Below are 24,010 nucleotides of genomic sequence, written 5' to 3' on the forward strand. Positions count from 1 at the left end.
ACTTCAAAACACATAGACATGTCATCTGCACATAACAGACTAAAGTCCTGGAAGATGCAACCTCTTCATTCCTCTCATTTGACATAACCTATGCAACGCAAAATAGCCTGATGCATAATTCATGTTTTCTAAATGATAACCTCTGTACAGAAAGTGTTAAGTAAATTTAGTATGTTTTTGTCTGAGATGGTAATGCTTAAGTATTGACTTGTATGGCATACTTGTTTAGTGTATTTTGGTGTAGAGAAAGTCTTTGTACCAAGAGAGCAAAAAGGGTGATTGCATGTAAAGTGATATAACTTTCCAAGACATATTATGGCAAAAAGTTATTAACTAAAAAGTTCTTACAGGGGAAGACTGGATTTGGCATTACTAATCTCAGTACTAATACGCTTTATAATTAATGGCAACATTGTAAGGAACTACACAGGATCAGGAAAAAAATTAATTCAACTAACTGAAGATGAGAAAAGTTTTCGTTGTACAAATAAATACTTAAAATAAAAAAAAACTTTATTAGGATATAGCCTTAAAAAGTCTCCAAAGTATTACTAAACCTAAGTAGCTCAGGCCTCTAGGAAACACAAAATTACCCAATTTCAGGACTTAATATAAAGCTAATCAAGACAGTATGGCAAAAGGATAGACAAACAGATCAATGTATACATAGTCAACTGATCTTCAACAAAGGAGCAAAGGCAATACGGTGAAGCGAAGATTATCTTTCCAACAAATGATGCTGGAACAACTGGACATCCAGAAACAAAAAAAGGAATCTAGATGTTGACTCTACGCCCTTCACAAAAATTAATTCAAAATGGATCAGAGACCTAAATGTAAAATATAGTTCTAAAACTATTAGAAGGTAACACAGGAGAAACCCTAGATGACCTTGGGTATGGCAATGACTTTTTAGAAACAACACAAGATACAGGACCAAAAAACCCCCCCAAAACAACAAAAAAAAGAAACGACATAAGATAAAATACACAGGAGAAATAATTAATAAGCTGGACTTCATTAAAATTAAAAATGTCTGTTCTGTGAAAAACAATGTCAAGAGAGTAAGATAAACAATGGACTGGGAGAAAATATTTCCAAATGTCACATTTGATGAAGGACTATTATCTGAACCTGAGAGTTGCTGGAGTGGAGGGGGTTGGGAGGGATGGGGTGGCTGGGGGATGGACACTGGGGAGGGTATGTGTTATGGTGAGCACTGTGAATTGTGTAAGACCTATATCCTTGGAACAAATAATACCTTATATGTTAATAAAAAAATTAAAAAATGAAGGACTGTTATCTGAAGTATACAAAGAACTCTTAAAACTCAATATGAAAATGAACCCAATTAAAAATGGGCCAAAGAAAAAGACACCTCACCAAAGATATACAGATGGCAAATAAACATTTAAAAAGATGGTTATATCATGTCATTAGGAAACTGCAAATTAAAATGAGATACAATATACCTATTAGAATGGCCAAAATCCAAACCACTGACAATATCAAGTACTGGCAAGGTTGTGAGGCAACAGGAACTCACATTCGTTACTAGTAAAACAACAAAATGATACAACCATTTTGGGAGACAATTATGAAATTTCTTAAAAACCTAAACACACTTTTTTTTTAAGATTTTATTTATTTATTTATTTATTTATTTGACACAGAGAGAGAGAGACTAAAAGAGATTAAAAAAGGCATTAAGGTAAACATTTCTAGAGGTTACTAAAAATCTCTAATGTCTCTATCTCTATGTCTTCACTTAAAACAGAATCAATGTTATTTAAACCAGTCACTTTTTGATATTCATAATTTTTTTCTTTAAAAGTAGAATTTTTAATTTTAAATAGCTCCATCACAGTACATGAGGTTTATACTTATTTATTAAGCTAATATTTAGTACGAAAATTCATTTGTATCACACACAAACAAAAAAACCCTGTACAATATCATGAAATAGTTTCAATATTCATGGTGAGTGTAGGACTTGAGACAAAGTCTCCCTTTCAAAGATCAGTGCATCTGGAATGTTTAACCCACAAAATTATCATCCTTGATTACCTAAAAATGAAAACAAAAAATGACATTTTAAAAAGGAAAATGAGTTTCAAAGTTAAAGTGACTCTTCCCCTCCTTTCAAACAGAATTTTTCCAAAATGTCAAGTAGAAAGATTAAATACATAGAAAAAACACTGCACACCTTACCTAAACAAACTTGAGAAAAAAAAAAAAACTTTATCTACAGACCTAATAAAATCAACCCATGCAGCTTTTAAAAATTACAACTATTCTACCTCCTTGTCTTCATTATTATATATATTTCCTAATATATATTTAACAAAAATGACAATGCTTTCAAGATACAGAACATATAAAACAAGATGATTTTTATCAGTCATTTAAAGGAGAAGGAAAAAAACCCTAGGGTAGAACCCTACAGAGAAGCAAAGCAAACTGTGAAGTGACGAGTGGTCATGATGTTCTCAAAGTAGAAATGTGTGACTTTCATTTAAACTTTAAAATAGCAGGCTACCAGGGTGCCGGTCTGGCTCAGTCAGAAGAGCATGCAACTCTTGATCTTGGTGTCATGACTTGGAGACACACGATGGGTATAGAGATTACTTAAAAAAAAAAAAAAAAGAAGAAGAAGAAGAAAATAGCAGGCTGCCTAATTAATCCAGACAGTAAGGAAAGCAGGGTACAGCAGGAAGTAAGAACTGGAATAAAAGAGACTATCCTGCTAAGAAGATCATCTTGTCTTGTCTTCAATTTCTCTTCTGACTCTCACCAACTATAAAGGTAATGAAAACTACTCATTCCCAGCACAGGGTCAACAAAAAATAAAATAGAAAAACTTATCCCTTGCTCTGTTCCACTAAATTTTTACCTATAAAAATGGGAAGAAATTTAGGGAAAACTATACCTTTACCTCCAATGAGTTAAAGATAATCATATTTTAAACCAATCTTTTAACTATAAGAGTAATAGTCCATTCTAAAAGAATGGTCTGAGAGAATGTAGGTAGCTATTTCAGGCTCCATATAAATTGAATCTTTATACTGTTTTCTCTCTTTTTTTTTTTAGAAGTTGGTTTTTTTTTTTTTAAAGATTTTATTAATCTATTTAACCGCCAGAGAGAGAGACAGTGAGAAAAAGAGCACAAGCAAGGGAGAGTAAGAGAGGGAGAAGCAGGCTTCCCACTGAGCAGGGAGCCTGATGTGGGGTTCGATCCCAGGACCCTAGAATCATGACCTGAGCCAAAGGCAGACACTTAAGCAACTGAGCCATCCAGGCACCCCTCATTTATCTTTTAAGTACAGAAACATTTTGAGTTATCATTTCTGGTTTAATCCTCTAAAATCCCATGGAAAAAGATGTAGTCTCACCCATACCACAGATGTGGAAACAAAAGCAGAAAAAAAGATTAAATACTTATAAGATAGTTTATGCCATTACAAAATGGGAGCAAAGTCTGACCTGCTCCTTTATGAATGAATTATAGAGACATTCATAAATATCACTGAAGTGATTAAATACTAAAATGGTCTTATCTTCCACATAAATTAAGATGGTAGGGGAGACACTTGATCAAAAGTATTTAAAACTTCATAATCCTTTTATAGGGGTTCCTTAAATTCCACTTTTCAGCTTGTAATAGGTACATTAATTTACACTGGGAACATTACCATTTACTCTGTAACATTAAAGTTCCCAGTTAAGAAACTGGTGAGGGGAGGGGGAAGCCAACCTGCTGAGGAGAGTAATACGGGGAAAGACAGGAGGAGGCTGGGTCCTTTGTGATGTAGTTTAGGCAGTACTTACTCTGGAACCATCTACCTCCAGACCTTTTGTTGTGAGAGATAATTAGATGTCTTATTTTTTTTAAGGCAAAAAAGAAAAGAAACAGCTCATAAACTTTTACATAGAATTCATCAAAACAATTTTTTTCTTGGAACAAAAATGGTAAAAAACCTGGGTTTTCTAGAGACTTGTATGAATACTGAGCTACGAAGATACTCAAAGCTGAAGTACCTGGAATCATCTGGCTGCCTGTAGTCTTCAGCAAAATCACAAAGTGCTCAAAAATTCTTTGACCTGAGGGGAGGAAATAAATATTAATGTAATTCCTTGGTTAATTTGAAATGACTTGTATTCATCTCTATTTAATAGTAATAACTGCTGAAGACCCCAACTGTATAAGTAACTCCAACACAAAGCCATAGCATTTATTTTCAAAAGATATATTAATACTTCAGTAGTAAAAGATAAATGACCTAAAATGTCACTACAGGAGTTATTAAATTTACATCTAAGATTGATACAGTTCTCTAACAGGCATAACACAAATTTCATAATCTCTTTATAGTAACATTGATCACTGACATGCAGCTTTAGCACCAAAAATATTAGTAATTGTGATGGTTTAAACAACTCTCAAAGGTCCAGACACCTAAAACTTGTAATTTTTCTGAAGCACAAATCTGAATCATGTATGCAAATCTGTAATGTTAATGTGCAAGGAAAGGTCATGTAAGTTGTGAATGGACCTAACCAACTGACCAACATCACAATGCAAAAAGATTCTGTTCTCCATAAATTCTAGATGATGCAATAATTCTTCTGAAGAAACAAAGATTATTGCCTTGTAAAAAATTCCTAAAAAATAACTATTGTAATAACGTCATATGGTGACAGATGATGACTATACTTATGGTAGCAAGCACTGGGTAATATATAGACTTGTCGAATCAATATGCTGTATACCTGAAATTATATATAACATTGTATGTCAGTTATGTATTTCAATAAGGGAAAAAAAAGGCCAATTATTAGCATTATTAATGAAAGTAAATGTAAACAATAACATTTAAAGACTATTGTTAGTCAAAACACAGAAGTGTTAGATAAAATAAAAAAGTGGTTTTACAGATTGACTCAGTTAAAATGTTGGTTGGCTGTTAGAATTACAATGGCTGATTTAATTTTATTTCATTTATTTTCATAGTATTATAAATGAATTATATCCTGTATTTTTAACATCATTATGGTATAAAGAGGTCATCTGAATTTTCCAGATATGCTCTACTTTTTTCTATCATTAGAAAAGCAATCATATGCTACAGAGTAGTTAATAATAAATGTTGAGATTTTCAAAATTCTTGATATTTTTATGAACGTCAGGTTTCTGTTATAGTAAATAAGCAGGCATTTTATGAAGGAGAAAAAAATTAAATTTCTCTTAATACTAAACAAACCAAAAAAATATGGCTTTGTGTTTAGATCTTGGATCATCACTAAGTTAATTAATATGGATAGTAGGATATTTATTATACAATCCCCATTACTATTCTCTCTCAAGTGCACATCAATAGATTTTCTCCCAGTCCCTTTATCAGTACAGGTGTCACTCTTTAACAGAGTATAATCAGCTCCCAAACATGTAGAGGATAGCTGAACTCTGATTAAAACAATGACTTGATGATCAGGCAATGCCAATTCATCATTGACAAGGTCCCACATAAAGTCAAAACTAAAAATCCTTTAATCTCAAGACTTTAGCGCATATAAAAATGGATGAAATCTTTAACCTACAACTTCAAATATCTTCCATACTGAATTTAGTTGCAAAAGATGAATTTAATTTCACAAGTAGTTTATTATTCAACTACCTAAAGACTGGTGATGGAGGAAGAGGGGAAGAAGAGGGAACAAAGCAGAGAGAAGGGGGTGAGCAAGAATTTTCGTTAATGTGATTATCCCTATATTACAGATAAAGGGATTAATAGATAAAAGAACCTCCTCATTCTAGGTAAGGCCACTAAGCTAGAATTTAAATTTAGGATTAGAATTTGAGGTATAAATCCCTCTAAAGCTCTTAACTGTCTCTTACTGTAATTTTATCTATATTTTTCTCTTAGAAAATCACTTTTTCACAAGTTATAATACTTCTAGACAAGACAAATCACATGTTAGTGTATAGTCTTTGTATAAATCTACCTTTTCAATCAGACCATCATGTTTGTCTTTAAAGTCTTCATTAATATCCAATGTTAAGATAGGGATTTCTTGTAGAAAATCAAAGTTGGTTCTGTTTTAAAAAAGAGAGAGATGAACTAAATAATTAGAAAAAGCAATAAATAAAAGACAAGCACTAAAAATTCACTCCTGTATTATCTCTGGAAAATCAAAATGTTGTCAGTCATTTTACATTAAATTTATCCAGCAAATACCTGGAAACCCCTTCTTTCTCCCCTAGACTTACTACTATATAATAATACTAATAGTAACTAAAAATCTCAAGTATAAAAAAATAAAGCTAGGCATTGTGACATGTAATTCTTCTCAAAAACCAAAAACTCCCATAAAGTAAGGAATGTTTGCATTGAGAAGATGAGAAAACTAAAGCTCAAGGAAGTCACTCTAAGGTTCAAAGGATGCCTAAGGTTACACACTAACAAACTGGGATTTGACCCAAGATCTGACTAATAATGACAACAAAGTCTGTGCTGTTAACAACTGTGCTATACTACCTCCAAAGCCTTGATCTAAAAATTAAATTTGAAGTATCTTATCTTAAATTCTCTCTGAAAAAGAGTACCTAAGTAATGCACTCAAATTTCCAACTTTACCATTTAAATTCCATATATTAGGCTGTCAATACCACTGGAGGAGATTAACTACAAAAATTTTAAGAAAATAGGGGCGCCTGGCTGGCTCAGTGGGTTAAAGCCTCTGCCTTTGGCTAAGGTCATGATCCCGGGATCCTGGGATAGAGCCCCGCATCAGGCTCCGGCTCTTTGTTCAGCGGGGAGCCTGCTTCCTCCTCTCTCTCTGCCTGCCTCTCTGCCTACTTGTGATCTCTGTCTGTCAAATAAATAAATAAAATCTTAAAAAAAAAAAAATTTTAAGAAAATTAGGATCTCATTAAAATAAAAAAGAACCAAAACTCACACCTAATCTGGGAGATCCTATAATACTAGTTTAAAATAAAAATGGCTGAAAATGAAAATCTGTACATGTTTTAGATTAAAATTTGATAAAGGTCTTTAAAATAAATAGTAAGTATAAGGAAGTCTTACTTCAGTGTTCTATGCAGTAGCCAGCTCTCATGCTTATAGTGAAGCTTCTCTAAATATTCAAGAGGAATGCCTTGTTCTTCATTTCTTCCCCGTAAATATATTCTATTCAAGCATTTCTAAAAGCAAACAGAAAGAAAGGGGTTGGGGGCAAGGAACAATTATTCTTGTCTGCGATCATTAAATTTTTCTTCTCTAGTGTCTTTTTAGTTATGCTAGACAAATCTCCATTTATGCCTTCCAGAAAATTGAAATAGTTCATTTTTTTCCTCCTTGTGGAAAAATTTGGTGGTTTTAACCATTTGGTGGTTCTAAACCAAGTAGTACTTTCAGAATAAATCTATAAACTTATGGGATCCCTATTTAAAAAATACTGTATAAAGTAAGTTTGGTAAGAAGTTCAATACACAAACTGTGCTTCAAAATTTATTATAAATCCTCTTTTCAAATACTTAAATATCCTACAATCAAAAGATATTATAAATAATTTTGATGAAATAAAGTTTTGTGTTTACAGACTTGAAGATACTATATTTTCTAGCAAAATGAAATTATTATATTCTTTATGTTCTACATTTGCATTTACTATTTTTGTAATTAAAAACAAAAATTATTTTAAAAAATAGAAGTGAATTTCAAAATTATTATTAAATTCTGGCTTTCTTGATATTAAAAAGAAGAACAAAATCATCAGTTGGAATCAGAAACCTAGTTTCTTTGAAAATTCAGCTTCAGTAGCAACACAGCATTCTTTCTGGCTAGTAGTCATGACATTCATATTCATCAGAGCCTACTCTGTGGTTTAGGGAAGACAGGGGAATAAAAAACATAAAAACTGGAATGGAAGCAGGAAAACCAGAAATCTGTTAATAAGTAAGCTCTTAGTTAGGTTAGCTTTACGGAAGGAATCCACTTCCTGGATTCATTACATAATTTCATATATAAACAAGAATGGGGGCGCCTGGATGGCTCACTCAGTTAAGCATCTGCTTTCAGCTCAGGGCATGATCCCGGGTCCTGGGATCGAGCCCTGAATTGGGCTCCCTGCTCAGGAGGGCAACTGCTTCTCCCACTCCTCCCTGTTTGTGCTCTCATTCTCTCTCTCTCTCTCTCTCTCTCTCTCTCTCTCTCTCTCTCAGATAAATAAATACAATATTCGGGATGCCTAGGTGGCTCAGTCATTAGACGTCTGCCTTCGGCTCAGGTCATGAACCCAGGGTCCTGCGACGGAGCCCAGCATAGGGCTCCCTGCTCAGTGGGAGCCTGCTTCTCCCTCTCCAGCCAGCTTTTCCCTCTCCAGCCTGCTTCTCCTGTCCAGCTCCCCCATGCTTGTGTTCCCTCTCTTGCTATCTCTGTCAAATAAATAAATAAAATCTAAAAATGTAAAAAATAAAATAAAAAACAAACACAATCTTTTTTTTTTTAACATATAATGTATTATTTGTTTTGGGGGTACAGGTCTGTGAATCATCAGTCTTACACAATTCACAGCACAATTCACAAATAAACCAAAATAAATATAATCTTAAAAAAAAAAAGAAGAATGGCGATGTTATAATCTATAATGAAAGTCACATTCTCAAGTAAGCTTCCTTAACTGAAAATGGCAAGGGTTCTCTAACTCTCTTCTCAACTGAAGCTACTATGAAAACATAAAAGATTTCTTGAAATGGACTTCCATCATCTTTGCAATTCACTCACAAGTATTTGCTGAGCTCCTACTATGTACCTAGGCCTTATTCTAAGCAATGGAAATTCAACAGTAACTAAAATATCTGGTCTCACACCGAGAAACCTATATTCTGGGACGCCTGGTTGGCTCATTCGGTTAAGTGGCTGCCTTCAGCTCGGGTCATGATCTCAGGGTCCTGGGATCGAGTCCTACATCGGGCTCCTTCCTCAACAGGGAGCCTGCTTCTCTCTCTGCCTCTGCCTGCCACTCTGCCTACTTGTGCTCTCTCTCTCACAAAAAAAATAAATAAAATCTTCTAAAAAAAAAAAAAAAAGAAAAGAAAAGAAACCTATATTCTAAGGGTTGCTTGAGCAAAATTTCTTTTAAAGATTTTTATTTATTTATTTGACAGAGGGAGAGAGAAAGAGAGATCACAAGTAGGCAGAGCAGAAGGCAGAGGGGGGGGGGGAAGCAGGCTCCCTGCTGAGCCGAGAACCTGATGTGGGGCTCGATCCCAAGACTCCGAGATCATGACCTAAGCCAAAGGCAGAGGCTTAACCCACTGAGCCACCCAGGTGCCCCATTGAGCAAATTTTTAAATCTAGCTGTGATAGATAAGAGACCTTGCCAAAGTTAGGAAGAAATAATGAAGAACAAAACTGAGGAAGCACAGAGTAGGGCCTAAAAGAGCAACTTGACAAATCTGGGTTTCTTCTTTGCTGAGAAAAGAGAATCTTCCTATCTACACAGTTTCTAATTTGGATGTGGGAAATAAAGAGTAGGGAGTGGAGTTGAACTAAATTGCCTTCACTGCATACCACTAAAAGGACTTCTAAATATTACTTTAAATTGTCAGTGGAGCAAGCAAATTTTTTAAAAACACTTTTTTTGAAGATTTTATTTGAGAGAAAGAGTGAGTGAGAGAGAGAGCGTGCGCACACAGGGCGGAGGGGCAGAAGGAGAGGGAGAAGCAGACTCTTCACTGAGCATCAGGGAGCTGACATGGGGCTCGATCCTGGGATTCTGGAATCATGACCTGAGCCAAAGACAGACGTTTAACTGAGTCACCCAGGTGCCACAGCAAGCAAATTTTTACTGAGTCTCACCTCTGGAGTGGCTCGAAGATAAATGATTCCATCTAGTTCAAGGCTTTGGCCAAACTGTTGATTCATCCAGTCATGCCAGTCTTGATAAATTGTCCACTCTGTTTCATTCATGCAGTCAGATTCATACAAATTAGATGCAAAGACATACCTGAAAGAGAGTCTACATCAAAACATGATTCCTTTCCACAAAACACAAACAGAAAAGAGAAAATAAATCTATTAAATGGACATGGAACATTCTCCCAGAATCCATGGCAGATAATAAGTTAGCAGAAAAAAAATTAATAGAGTATCTCCAACTACAAGAAATATGTTCTTGGCCATCAGTTCTCAAAAAGGTAGGGTCGTGACCCCTGGTAGTCCCCAAGGTCTTTCCAAGTGTCCCGTGAGAGGCCAGATTACTGTATGTACAATACTTCAACCAAAAGAACATGGTACACAGATTGAATATAGAAGCATAAATGAGAATCCAGTTGTCTCCCATTAAGTTAGACATTACAGAGATTTGCAAAATACAATACAAGCCTCTTCTCACTAATTTCTTTGTTTTGAAAAATATAATTTTTATAAGTATGTTATTAAAGCTAATATGTAATGGGTTTATATTACTAATTTTAAATAAATTAGTAAATGTTCTTTATATTCATCAATCTTAATTTTTAACATGAATATCAATAAGACACAAAGCTCTTTGGGCTCTTCAATAATTATAAAGCATGGAAAGGGATCCTGTGACCAAAGTTTGTGAATATTTGTTTTGCGCCAACTCTCTAGCTTAAAAAATCCTTACATAAGCAGGGTAACTCTAAGGCCCCCTTAGAGATTTCTGATCTTGCTCAAGAAGCAAGTCTTGAATACAGACCCAGATTTAACCAGGGTAGATGAAGATTTTAAAAGGGTTGGAAGAAAAAAAACTTCTCCATAAATCTGAATGATATGGCTACCATAGTCCCCAAAGTCTCCATGGAAGCTAGCGATTATTAATGCTAGAACTTCCCTAATGCCACGATTACCAAACTGCTAAAGGAAATGTTCCATCTCAAATCCTCAGCATAGCCTCTTACTCCTTTGATTACCAGAAATAGAAAAAAAATTCCAGTTCCATGCCACGATTCCAGAATTACAAGTGCAAGACATTTATATATACCTGTCACTATATATAGATCGCTCAAAAAATAATACAGGTTTCTCTGCGTTTTTGAGCTTGCCATCAAGACAGGCAAGCTGGGCTCGTATTCGACTGAGGCAGGCATATGACTGGAAGGTAAAAGACCATCGTTCAGGTTTCTCATACATCATCTGAAGAACATTTCCACCACTTTCCTGAGATGTCGTCAGTTCCTATTTTGAATTTGAAAAAGAAACAAAAAGCAGAATGAATGCTCAATAAAGCTATTTAAAATTTTTTTAAAGTTTAAAAAGAGAAGTTAGATAAATAAATGCATCGCAATTAGCAAAATCAAGATGATTAAGTCCTCTTCCTCCTGCTCTTTCCCATTGCAGTTCTCAGGTTGCCTGAGGTCTAGAAGAATCTGAAAGGCTAGCTTGCTTAACCATCAGTTCCTTAGAGCTTTTCCACAAAAAGTCACAAACTAAAAGCCTATGGCAGAAAATACTTGTTTAGCCCTTTTAAAATTTTGAATTAGTTGTCAATATTTATTTAACTCTTTGTTTTTCTTTTAAGATTTTATTTATTTGAAAGAGAGAGAGCACAGCAGGAAGAGGCGCAGGAAATGCTAATCAAAACCATGAGATATGACTTTGTACCTGTCGGAATGGCTAAAATCAAAACAGATAGTAAGTGTTGGCAAGGATGTGGAGGAAAAGGAATCCTCATACACTACTGGTGGGAATGTAAATTGGTACAGCCACTGTAGAAAACAGTAGGGAGGTCTCTCAAAAAATTAAAAATAGAATAACCATATGATTCAGTAATTCCACTACTGGGTATTTACCCAAAGAAAACAAAACACTAATTCAAAAAAATATACACACGCTTTTTTATTGCAGCCTTATTTACAAAGAGTCAAGATATGGAAACAACATTAGTGTCAACATTTTCCTTCCATTCATGGATAAGGAAATGGATAAGGAAAGGATAAGGAAATGGATAAGGAAAATGTGATATATATAAATGGATAAGGAAATGGATAAGGATAATGTGATATATATAAAGGAATGGATAATGGATGTGAATAAGGAAAATGTGATATATATAAAAAACATATATAAAATATAAAAATATTAAAAAGCATAAAAATACATATACTGGAATATTACATACAGCCAAAAAAAGGATGAGGTTATGCTGTTTGTGACAACATAAATGGACCTAGAGGGTATTATGTTAAGTGAAATAAGTCAGTAAAAGGCAAATATATGATTTCACTCATATGTAGAATCTGAAAAAAACAAATGAATAAAAAAGTAAACAAAAAGCAGAATCAAATCTATAAATACAGAGAATAAGCTGATGGCTGTCAGAGGGGAGAAGGATAGGAGATGGGCAAAATGGGTGTAGGGGAGTGGGAGATACATGCTTCTGGTTCCGGAATGAGTAAGTCACAGGAACAAAGGGCACAGCATAGGGAATATGGTCAATGATAGTGTAAGAGTGTTGTATGGTGCCAGATGGTAGATACATTGTGGTGAGCTCAGTGTAAGACAGCGTTGTGTTGAATCACTATGCTATACAACTGAAATTAGTGTAACATTGTGTGTCAACTACACTCAAATGAAAAAAAAATTTTTTAAATGTGAGAACCAAGCAATACTGTGCCTATAGTTCCTCTCAATAAAAATTACCTAAAACCAAATCACACATGCTTCCATTAGGTGGAACATACGCTCTCCAGTTCATCATCAGCCCCTGTCATTCCCTGTCGATTCTCACAACAGGCCCCACTCATTTGTTCAGCTACCTGACCCCGCTAGGCATTTTAGGCCCCAATTTTCTAATAAAACAGAACAAGTCCTCCCTAAAATCTTGTGATTTCATAATCATATTGTTGGAACCAGTATTTTCAGTTTAAGAAAATGTAGAATAAAAAGATAAAGTTAAAATCTCCGTAATCTCCGTAATCAAGCATGAGATGGAGAGCATGAGCAAAAGGGGCAGAGGAAGGGAGAATCCTCAAGTAGACTCCATACTGAGTATAGAGCCTGACATGGGGCCCAAACTCATGACTTTGAGATCATGATTGAGCCAACACCAAGAGTAGGACACCAAACCAGCTGTGCCATTCAGGTGCTCCAATCTCTGTAATATTATAAATGAATCTGAAGTAGCATCTGGAACTCATGAATAATTTTCCTTTCTATAAAATACATTTAAAAAAAAAACCCAAAAAACAGTTTTCCTAGCTCCATACACCAAAAGGTCTATAAACAATGACAACCTTTTAGGAATAAACATAAATGTCACCCAGATTATGATCTCTAAATACCATTTCCCACTGAAAAAAATTAGTGTCACATACCTGATTCCATGCCTGAAGAAAGAAATGTACAAGATGAGGTTAACACATCTTGCTCCAGGAAACAAGTAAACTATCAAAATCTGCTGAGGTTGTACCACAGACAAGGGAGCCAGTTATGAAAGGGCTTCCACTTGTCAAAAAGATAGGCCCCTGGGGTGCCTGGGTGGCTCAGTGGGTTAAAGCCCCTGCATTTGGCTCAGATCACGATCTCAGGGTCCTGGGATCGAGCCCCACATCAGGCTCTCTGCTCAACGGGGAGCTTGCTTCCCCCTCTCTTTCTGCCTGCCTCTCTGTCGACTTGTGATCTCTGTCTGTCAAATAAATAAATAAAATCTTAAAAAAGAAAAAAAAAGATAGGACCCTTTGAACATCTGAAAAGAATGGTGAATAGAAGGCAAAAAATCATAAATTCAAAATACTAAAGAAAACCAGAAAATGAAAAAACCAAACTCTTGAATCATCTTTGGAGGTTTCTAGGTAACCAATTAATTATTCTGGAAATTTCTAGATATAGAGAAAAAATTATCCAAAATTTTATTCTGGTCCTTTGTATGCAAATGGTATTTCAAATTAATGGAATAGATGAGGAAAGGATCTCCTTCGACTGAAGAATCTCAGCCAACAGCCTTGATTATTAGAATATCTATCACCTTTTCTAATATCAACTGATAGATTAGGGCAACAATTAGCAATAGATCCTAAAATCATTAGAGAAGATCTAATATAATGTATGAATTATGCAGACAAAACCTAAACAGACCCTGGAAATGCAAGTCAGAACAGAGTGATTCTAACATCACAAAGGACATCCTCCTTCGTGGAAGAAAGTACACATTGACACTTAAGAAGTCTAGCCAAAAAAGAACGCCAAATCTAATCAAAGCTCTAGAGATCTAACTACAAATTTACAGGAAATACAGAGATTGAGAAACATGTTAAACTATACCACAGAGATGCACTCAGCCAAGACCAGAATGACGGAAACTATACAAGAACAAATGACCCAGTTTCTTCAACTAATAAACTTCAAAGAAAAAAGGGAAGAGGAACCAATAGATTAAAATTTGAAAGGCATATCAACTAAATATAATATGTGAACCTTGTTTGACTCGGTATCAACAAACTATAAGAAAATTATGAGACAAAAAGAGAAATATGAACACAAACTAGATGTGATGACACAGTAGAATTACTAATCTTTTAGATGAAGGGTGTTTTTTTAAAGAATCTTTTTTTCTAGAGTTTCTATTGAGTCTTTAATTTCCATAGCTAAATATATTATCTAGAACAGAGGTCATCAAAGTGTGGTCGGGGAATGCTGAGAAGTCCCTGAGATCCTTGCAGGGGTCTATACCGAAAAAAAATATGTTTTAATAATAAATGTACCTTTTTCCATTCTCATTCTCTCATGAATGTATAATCTTTTTTCCTGAAGATTTTATTTATTTGACAGAGAGAGAGAGATAGAGCAGAAGCAGGGGGACAGCAGGAGAGGGAGAAGCAGGCTCCCCGCTGAGCAAGGAGCCTGATCCTAGGCTCATCTCCAGGACCCTGAGATCATAACCTGTGCAGCAGTTGGATGCTTAACCGACTGAGCCACCCAGGTGCTCCAAATGTATAATTTTCTAGAAGCTAAGTAACACATGATACCGCAACAGTTTGAATGTAGAAACATATGTGAGAACTCAGGAATAAGTCAAACATTAAAAGATGTGCAAAATGAGATATGCAAAAAATATATATGTATTTATATAATATTTAGATATGGAGACCATATATCCCACCTAGTGGAAGCATGGGGGACTTGGTTCTAGGAAATTTTTACTGAGAGGAACTATAGGCACAGTATTGCTTTGTTTTCATATCAAAAAAAATATCTGAGTATAGTTGACACACAATGTTACATTAATTCAGTTGTATAGCATAGTGATTCAACACAACTCTGTCTTACACTGAGCTCACCACAAGGGTATCTACCATCTGGCACCATACAACACTCTTACACTATCATTGACCATATTCCCTATGCTGTGCCCTTTGTTCCTGTGACTTACTCATTCCAGGACCAGAAGCATGTATCTCCCACTCCCTTCCCCCCATTTTGCCCATCTCCTATCCTTCTCCCCTCTGGCAGCCATCAGCTTGTTCTCAGTATTTACAGATTTGATTCTGCTTTTTGTTTTTTATTCATTTGCCTTTCTCTGACTTATTTCACTTAACAATACCCTCTACCCACAAAGTTTTGTAATTAGATTTTTATGTAGTCTGATTAAAGTAATATACATTAGGGAATACCTAATTTAATATGTGCCTTTCTTTTCAAAGAGACCTGGTATTCTAAATGAATCTCTAATTTGTAAAATATATAGGAAATAATTTTTAGCATTTGAGGACTATCCATTGTCACTTCACTACTATAGCTCATAGTCAATAAATCCTACCATTCCACACTTTCCAAATCAAAATAAAAGGATGAACAGAAAGAAGCCACCAATATTCTTTCTTTCTTTCATAGTAATAGAATGTATTAGAATACTTTAATATTAGAGTTGTCAGATTAAGAAAGAAAAACAAAACCCAGGACCTCCAGTTAAATTTGAATTTCAGATAAACAACAAATAATTTTTTAGTATAAGAACTCCCCAAATGGGGCGCCTGGGTGGCTCAGTGGGTTAAAGCCTCTGCCTTCAGCTCAGGTCATGATCCCAGTGTCCTGGGATTGAGCCCAGTATCGGGCTCTCTGCTCAGGGGGCCGCCCCTCTCTCTCTGCCTGCCTCTCTGCCTACTTGTGATCTCTGTCTGCCAAATAAATAAAATCTTAAAAAAAAAAAAAAAAACTCCCCAAATACTGCATGTACTTTAACTTAATATACAACAGCTTACCTTTCCAACCCAAGGGACTTTCATTTTTGTTTTCTTATTTAATTCTTGCACAAGCTTGATTTTTCCCATTATCACTCCCATTTTAATGATTAAGAAAAGTTTAGAAAAACTAAAGTGCTTTCTAAGATTACATGGCTAAATAGTAGCTGAATTAGAGCTTATAAATATTTAGATTATATATAAAAATTTAGTGCAACAACATATAATGTCACTGAATTTTACCTACAATCTTATCATTAAGCATATGCTTCCCTTTTTAAACTTTTAAGCCCATTTTAGGAAGAAAAATAAAACCAATTCCAATTTTATCTATAAGGAAAAGGACAATCTCACATACCTTGGGATATGTCATTCTCACTTCCTAATATTCCCTCTCTCTAAATTCCAGTGACCCAATAGTAATCCCTAAAAGTTTCAACACATACGAAATCAAATATATAAACCTGATGCTTCCATTTACAAGAACCATACCCCATTATTATTAGTTCAACTGCAACTGCTTTAGCAAAGAAGAGTTTTTATTCATAGTCCAGACAACCAGAAGGGAAAACAGCTTAGGAGAGAAGTCCTCCATTTGTGAACTAGAAATGATCATTTCCCTGCCTGTCAGAAAACCAAGAATGAGCTCTGCCCTAACAGCTGATTATCTTGAATATTACTGTTTTTAAAAGAAAGACATTTTACCCACCACGTGCACTATAGGGGCAAATAGTTATCGATAGTCCCAGACCAAAGGAAGAAATAAGGAGCTGTCTTCATAGGTCCTTTGATGGGCAAAGGCAGCTTTCTCAGCCTTTTCCGTAATGTGAACCCATATAAAGATTCCCCCCAAAAGTCATAAAAAGTCTTTAATCTTGTATAGTAACTTTCAAGAAATAAAATATGATGGCTTAATTCCTATTCCAAATCCTAGTCCAAAGAAACACCCCTGAACACTTCCTAGAAGTTCACGCTCAAAGCAGGTGGTTTTCCTCTGGGGGGAAAAAAATCCAGAAGTGTAAATATTGACCTCAAAGTTTCAGTTAAGAACTAAAAACCACACAAACACATGGCACTCTGAGGCAGAATTTAAATTACATACCACAAACCACATATTAACTGAATCTTCTTCCCAAAATTGAAAAAAAAAAAAAAAGCATAAAATAGCAAGAAGCTAACTGTCAACAATAGGTCTGTTTAGAAAAACTCTCAACGGATGATGAACTGAAACAAAGGTGTAGTTTGTTGCCTTCCCAAACTGCTTAAAGAATGAATTTTTTAAGTTTAATTAAAAAGGCTTTGTTAATTTAATTATAAACTGACTTTCCATTTATTCAGCATCCTCCAGGAGAAAAATATTTCATACAAGTGAGTCTTTTCAACTAAATGAAGTTTATCAACTTAACCACTTTTTTTATGTAGTTATTTTTATAGGGAGAAGACACTAGTATGTATTTTATTTTCCTACCCATGTAAGGATAGCATTTTGAAACTACTCAGTAATAGACGCTTACTCTTAGACAACTTTATAAATTTGTGAATACCAAGTGCTGGATTTATAAAAGAAATTAGCAACAGAGCACAAGCCTCCAATGTACACATAAAATATCAGGCACAAAGTATTCACATTGCTATTCAATCTTAGACTAAATGAGCCCAAATTGGTATTAGTTTTTAGTTCTTGTCTATTTTTGTTTTTCTATTTCTTCCTTAGATGTCAGGTCATCGATGTGGCCATCTCTTTGCAGTCCCTCCCTTGATAGCCCCTTCTAATCAGAAAATAAGTTTATTAGATTGTGTCAAAAGTGTTAAGTAGATACCCTATGAAGAAACCACATTAATTTTAATACAGATTTTTGTGACCTCCATTTGGGCTGCTCAAATGATTTGTTTCCTTCCTTTTTCTCAGCTTATTTGTGCGTGCCTAATCCAGTACTTTTTAACTATTACAAACATCCCTTCTTAAAAGAAAAGGTAATTAAATGTGTTTTTTTTAAAGCATATTTCCATCAGGTATTGTCATTCAAGCAGAGTTTGGCAACATAAAATAATTTGGTAATAAACTTTTTACCAATCAAAAAACGTTTTCCCTTAACGAAACTTCTTTCCTGGATGTCAGCTACTCCCCCTCAAAGAGGGGCTATGAGTAGACCAAAAAACAAGCATAAACCTACAATGTGAAAAAAAATAAAAAAATAAAAAATCCAAAAAAACAGAAATGCCAGGTCACATTATATTTCTTTCAGTAATGACACCAGCTTTTACACACTTCCCTAGTTCTTCAGAAAGGTGGTAGATGATTGTGGTCATTTATTTTAAAGTAAATCAAATTCAAAAATAGCTTCAGGGGAAAGAAAGTGATATAAAGCAATGAAAAAAATGAAAAATAATAAAATGAAATAGAGCCGTTAGGCCTTCTCCCTTTGTGCATTAAATTAACCAGAATATTAATGAGTTACCGTTGATTTTCTGAGTTACAATTAATTTCATGATAGGTGCTAGCATTTACCTGATAGCAAAGTAGACTCCGAGTTTAATCCTAACATCATCTTAAGTTTTTTCATTTCACTAAAGGAATTACATATCTTTGATGCTAAAGTAGAGGGGCAGGGTCATAGTGGTATCCAGGTATGTACAGGATTCTCTGTAATGAAAATGTTAATTCAAAACAAAAAAATTTAAGTCTTGGATTAGTCTGCTCTATTCCTGGTTACATTATCCCTGGTATGCTTTTATAAAATGAATGTGCTTAGGACTGTGAGCTAAAGGGCATATTTAAGTTTTTCTAATAATTTATTTTTTTATCTCTTAGAAGTGGAAAATAGAGAATATCTGTTGAAGATCTCTTCCACATAAGTTAATTAAACTTGGAACCTTTGAGTTTAAGTTACATTAAAAAATAAACGTAAGGTACTACTATTTAGAAATGCGTGTGTGGCAGATACTGCTATTTGTTCCCTAAAGACACATCGTTTTTCTTCCTGGACACAAACTAAGTTTTATTTCCCAGCCTCCCTTGTAGTTGAGTGTGGCCATGTGACTCAGGTTCTAGTCAATGGAAGTAGAGCAAAACAATGAATACCATTTCCAGGCTTCGCTCTAAAAACCTCTCAAATGTGATGTTTCTCTCTTTCTCCATCAGCTAGAAGCAAAGGACACCAAGACCCTAGAGCAGAGGTTCTTCAACTACAGCTCCAGGGCAAGGGTAACAAAGTATGGTCCCCATAACAGCAACAGCAACATCACTTGGGAAATTGTGAGAAATGCACATTTTTAGCACCCACTCCACACCAGACCTAATAAATCAAAAACTGGGGGTAGGGCCCAAATATGTGATTAAACAAGTCTTCCAGGTCATTCTAATAAACATTAATGTTTATTACTAAATAAACATTAAAAGTAATGTTTATTACTTTATTACTGTTATAAAGGTTAGATGAGCCACAATTTCGAAAGCATCTGGGTCCCTGAGTCACAGCATGGCATGTCATCCACCAAATACCATGTTGTACTGTTCTCTGAGAAATAAAATTTTATTATTTTGAACTACAGCGATTCTAGAGCTCATTACAGCAGCAAATCTACCTGATACATACATTTAATGATATCTATTAGAAGTGAACTTGGTTCATCTGAAAAACACTTAGGATAAATTTGCTACGCACAGGGATAACAAAGTAGGTTACATATATATAAAATACGCTTGTTATATAGTGAGAAGTTTGAAACTTTTTTTGAAGAACTTAGAGGATAATATGCTAGGTGAAATAAGCCAGTCACAAAAGTACAAATACTGTGTGATTTCAACTATATTAGGGTATCTACAGCAGTCCAATTCAGGAGCACCTGGCTGCCTCAGTCAATGGAGCATGCAACTCTTGATCTCAAGGTTGTAGGTTCAAGCCCCACAGTGGATATAGAGATTACTTAAAAATAAAATCTTTAAAATCAAAAAATAAATAAAACCTTAAAAATAAGTTAATCAATTAATTAAAGTAGTCAAATTCATAGATAAAAGAGAGAAGAATGGCAGTTCCCAAGGGTTAAGGGAAAGGGGCAAAGGAGAACTGTTTAATGAATAAAGTTTTAGTTCCACAAGATGAAAAGATTTCCAAATATCTGTTTTACAACACTGGAAATATACTTAACACTACTGAATTGTATATTTAAAAATGGTTAAGAGGGTAAAATTTATGATATGTTTTTACCACAATGAAAATATTAACACACAAAAAAGACTACACATCTCCTTTTATTTGGCTTTCCCAACACTCTCTTACTCTTGCCCAAAGTAATTCCAAAGTCTACTACATGAAAATAACTTAGAGAACCAATACTGACTCATCACCCAATTATAAAAATAATAGGTAGTGCTCTAAAAATATAAACGGTTAAATTAAAACTAAATCAAAAATCTGCAGTACAGTTTTACAGCTCTCAACATGTTAGTTGTCTGAGTTTACACCAAATTAGAAAATTAACAGTAAAGCCAGGATATCATTTTCCAGTTTTTCAGGATAATCTAAGAGCCCATACAAAATGTTTTCTTTTGATTCTATTCATGAGGTTTTGGAGACTACAAATTGCTGTTTTTTTTGTAGCAACTCTGACTGTTCAGGATAAAATGCATATTAAAATTTATCCAAAAAGACACTGTGTATCATCTTTACCAACTTGAGTGTAATTTTATCAGTTTTTTCCCCTCTGAAAAGGACCCAGATTAAAAAAATGTGAATACCTCAGGGTCAAATTATACTATGTAAAAGTTGAAAGAATAGGGTACCTGGGTGGCTCAGTTGGTTGAGCAACTGCCTTGGAATCAGGTCATGATCCTGGAGTCCCGGGATCCAGTCCCACGTCAGACTCCCAGCTCCATGGGGAGTGGGCTTCTCCCTCTGACCTTTTCCCCTATCATGCTCTCTCTCTCTCACTCTCTCTCTCAAATAAATAAATAAAATATTTTTTAAAAAAGAATATCTCTAGAATGCAGCTTAGCTATATTTATTTTTAAAAATCTGTATTCTTGGGCCACTTAACCTCACTTTTGGAAATTTGTCTTAAATAACCCAGAATACAGATTTAACCACAAAGATGTTTATCACATGACTAAGCAAATAGGCTATTGTTGCACTATAATTAGGCATTTGTATATGTAAGTACTGGTACATGCACACAGTAAGTTAGGCTGCCATTAGAAATCATTTACAGAGTGACATTTTTAATTACCTTTGATATAAACATTATGGGGGGGGGAAACAAAGCACAAAAGTGTATATTGTCGTACCAAGTAAGATCTGTAGTCTTCTCTAGGTAATAAGATTGTAGGCAAGTCTTATTTTCTTCCTTTGGTAATCTATATTTTCTTAACTTCAAACAATGAACACGTATAATATTCTTTTTTTTTTTTTTTTTCACCAGCAGACTTCTCTTTATTCTAATGGAGAATGTGTTCATACGAAGCCCAGGTATTAACATTGTTCTTGGTGAGCAAAGCAGACCTTGGGTTTTTTTTGAAACACTTCATCTGCTAAGCGTCAACAAAATACAGCTGAGGCTGCAATGTGTCAGCAAGGACATCGAGGAGGAAATCAGAGGGTCAAACCTCCAGGGATCTGGCTTGTTTGGCTTCCATGGTATTCTTAAATTGTCAGTGGTCATTCAGTGTGGCAGCTTGGAGAACCATTCAGGTTTAGCGTTCCAAGCATGCAGGCCAGGAAAAAGTCCCAATTCAGATAACTAGACACTGGTGCTCAAAGGCCCTCTCCTTAATATTGACTAGATAACTAGAATTCTGGAAACTTCTCTGTGCATCCATTCCCATTGGCAGCTCTTGTCCAGTTTTTTGTTTTTGTTTTTTTTAAAGGACCTCTCTGGTGTTTCTCAAATTTCTTGTTGCCCATGAATCACCTGGTGCTGGTTCAAGTGAGCATTCCTGGACCCCGCTCACAGGAACTTACACACGAGACTCTGGGATTGGGCCCAGATACCTGCGGCATCCTTGCAGGGATTCCAGAATCAGACGGTCTGTGCACACCATCAGAAAAGCTGCCTTAAAGCCTTCCCAGCGATCAAACCCCTGCGTGAGGGGCCACACTCCTAGCTGTTTCCAAAGGAAGGGGTCTGGAAGTAGTTTTTCTTTCTCCTCCTACATTCAATCTGTCACCCCCTTCTGCTGCTCTGTTCTCACATTTTCTTTATGGAACACGTATAATATTCTTAAAAATTATGTCTCCTCTCCCGCCCATATTAGATATAGTAAATTACTATCTCAACTATACATAAGATACATGTAAGGTTGTGGGATAACAGATAAGTTTTACTCTGTTTCTGTCATTTATATCTGTAATTCTATAACATACATCATGATAGAATACTTGATTATTTTGCAGAAAGCACAAATTATTGTCAAGATAAGTAAAAACCAGTAATATTGAGTAAAGATACAAAATCATTTATCTTTTAATTCCAATCTAACCTTTGTAAACAATGCAAAAGAGCTGAATTAAGTTCAATCAAAAAGATCAGAATCTACCGAACAAGATAATCATAAAATAGCCAACAAAAGTTATCAAGTGATTTCAGAAGGTTTATGTAGAAGTACTTTATCAAGCATTCTTAATTGATTTTCAAGAATGATTTATCAAAATGCTGTTATTTGAAAAACAAGTATATTTTATCCCTTCTTTATCATAGTTCTAATTTCCAGTAGCTTCTTAGTGGTAAAAAGTGTTCAATAGAAGTAAATAAAATACTTTACAATTAATAACAAAGATCTCCTTAGACTTCAGCTTGATAACAAAAACAAGACAGAGCAGAGATATATTCCTAAGAATTTGCCCATCTCAAAATAATCTAAAAGGAAGCAATTAAGTCAAAACTTTGGGCCTCAATAATAATATAAACCACCAAATAAAGTACTATTTGAAACAAACCTTCAATTCAAAGATTGGCAATCTTTTGGGCGGCACCTTTAAAGATAATCTTACCCTGGGAGGGAAAGGAGGGAAGGCAATAGAATCTTTTTACGTACTCGGCCTTATTATTTTGCTAAAATTGGTGCAGCTTATCAATAGTAGAGCAACATTTCAGCCACTAGGTGGCGGGTAAAAAAAAATTAAACGGCTAAAAAACAAAACACAAGCAAAGGATGCAGGTGCAAATTAAGTTACAGACTAGGTTAAGAGATCAAAGGTACCAACAAACCAACAACCCAACTCTTCCAATTCCACAGCAACTGCCAAGAAGTGTGATTAAATGAAAAACATCCAAAGTAGGACTGGCCTTGCCGGGGTTGGGTCTGAAGACTGTCTACTTCTCATTACTGATACCCTTCTAAGAAAACTGAGATTTGGACTGTGGGTGATTCACATTATAATGTCAAGGAAACAATCAGAAATGAGTCTGGGGAAGAGAGCTCAAGGATGGAGGAAGAAAATACCTTTTCTTGCGTGTAGTGGAGGTATGGAATAAGAAGAAAATATCCAAAGATACACAGAACCCACCCACCACCCGCCTCACACTCCACAACCTTATCCCCAAAATACCATCCACACTGCCTGAAATTCCACCTAGAAGTGCAGAGGACTAACAACATAAACAGACCCCAATATAGGCACACAAATAAAACAATTCTCTAAGAATGTGCACCAATTAAAGTTATCAAATTTTAATACCATGGAGACATGACTAGATTACAGTAAACTGTATAATGAACATATTGGCTCATCCATATGGTAGTAACAGGGACCAATTTGTAATTTTGACTCCAGTATATGGGAAGAAAATGCCCCTACCCATAAACAGGAGTAT

General features: G+C 35.0%; 1 protein-coding gene across 1 annotated transcript in view; it reads right to left on the reverse strand.

Moving 5' to 3' along the window:
• Positions 1-1,871: 1,871 nt before the first annotated feature.
• LOC111149150 (deoxycytidine kinase) overlaps positions 1,872-24,010 on the reverse strand; it is a 30,808-nt gene continuing 8,669 nt past the window's right edge. Inside the window, exons 3-8 of the mRNA XM_022506098.1 lie at positions 11,008-11,201; positions 9,861-10,008; positions 7,086-7,201; positions 6,004-6,094; positions 4,039-4,101; positions 1,872-2,067 (exon numbers count right to left, since the gene is read on the reverse strand). Coding sequence (XP_022361806.1) covers positions 4,075-4,101; positions 6,004-6,094; positions 7,086-7,201; positions 9,861-10,008; positions 11,008-11,201 — 576 coding nt within the window. The 3' untranslated portion in view covers positions 1,872-2,067; positions 4,039-4,074. The remainder of the gene's footprint in view (positions 2,068-4,038; positions 4,102-6,003; positions 6,095-7,085; positions 7,202-9,860; positions 10,009-11,007; positions 11,202-24,010) is intronic.

Source organism: Enhydra lutris, unplaced genomic scaffold (assembly GCF_002288905.1).
Source record: "Enhydra lutris kenyoni isolate GAN:26980312 unplaced genomic scaffold, ASM228890v2 scaffoldscaffold21, whole genome shotgun sequence".
NCBI lineage: Eukaryota > Metazoa > Chordata > Mammalia > Carnivora > Mustelidae > Enhydra > Enhydra lutris.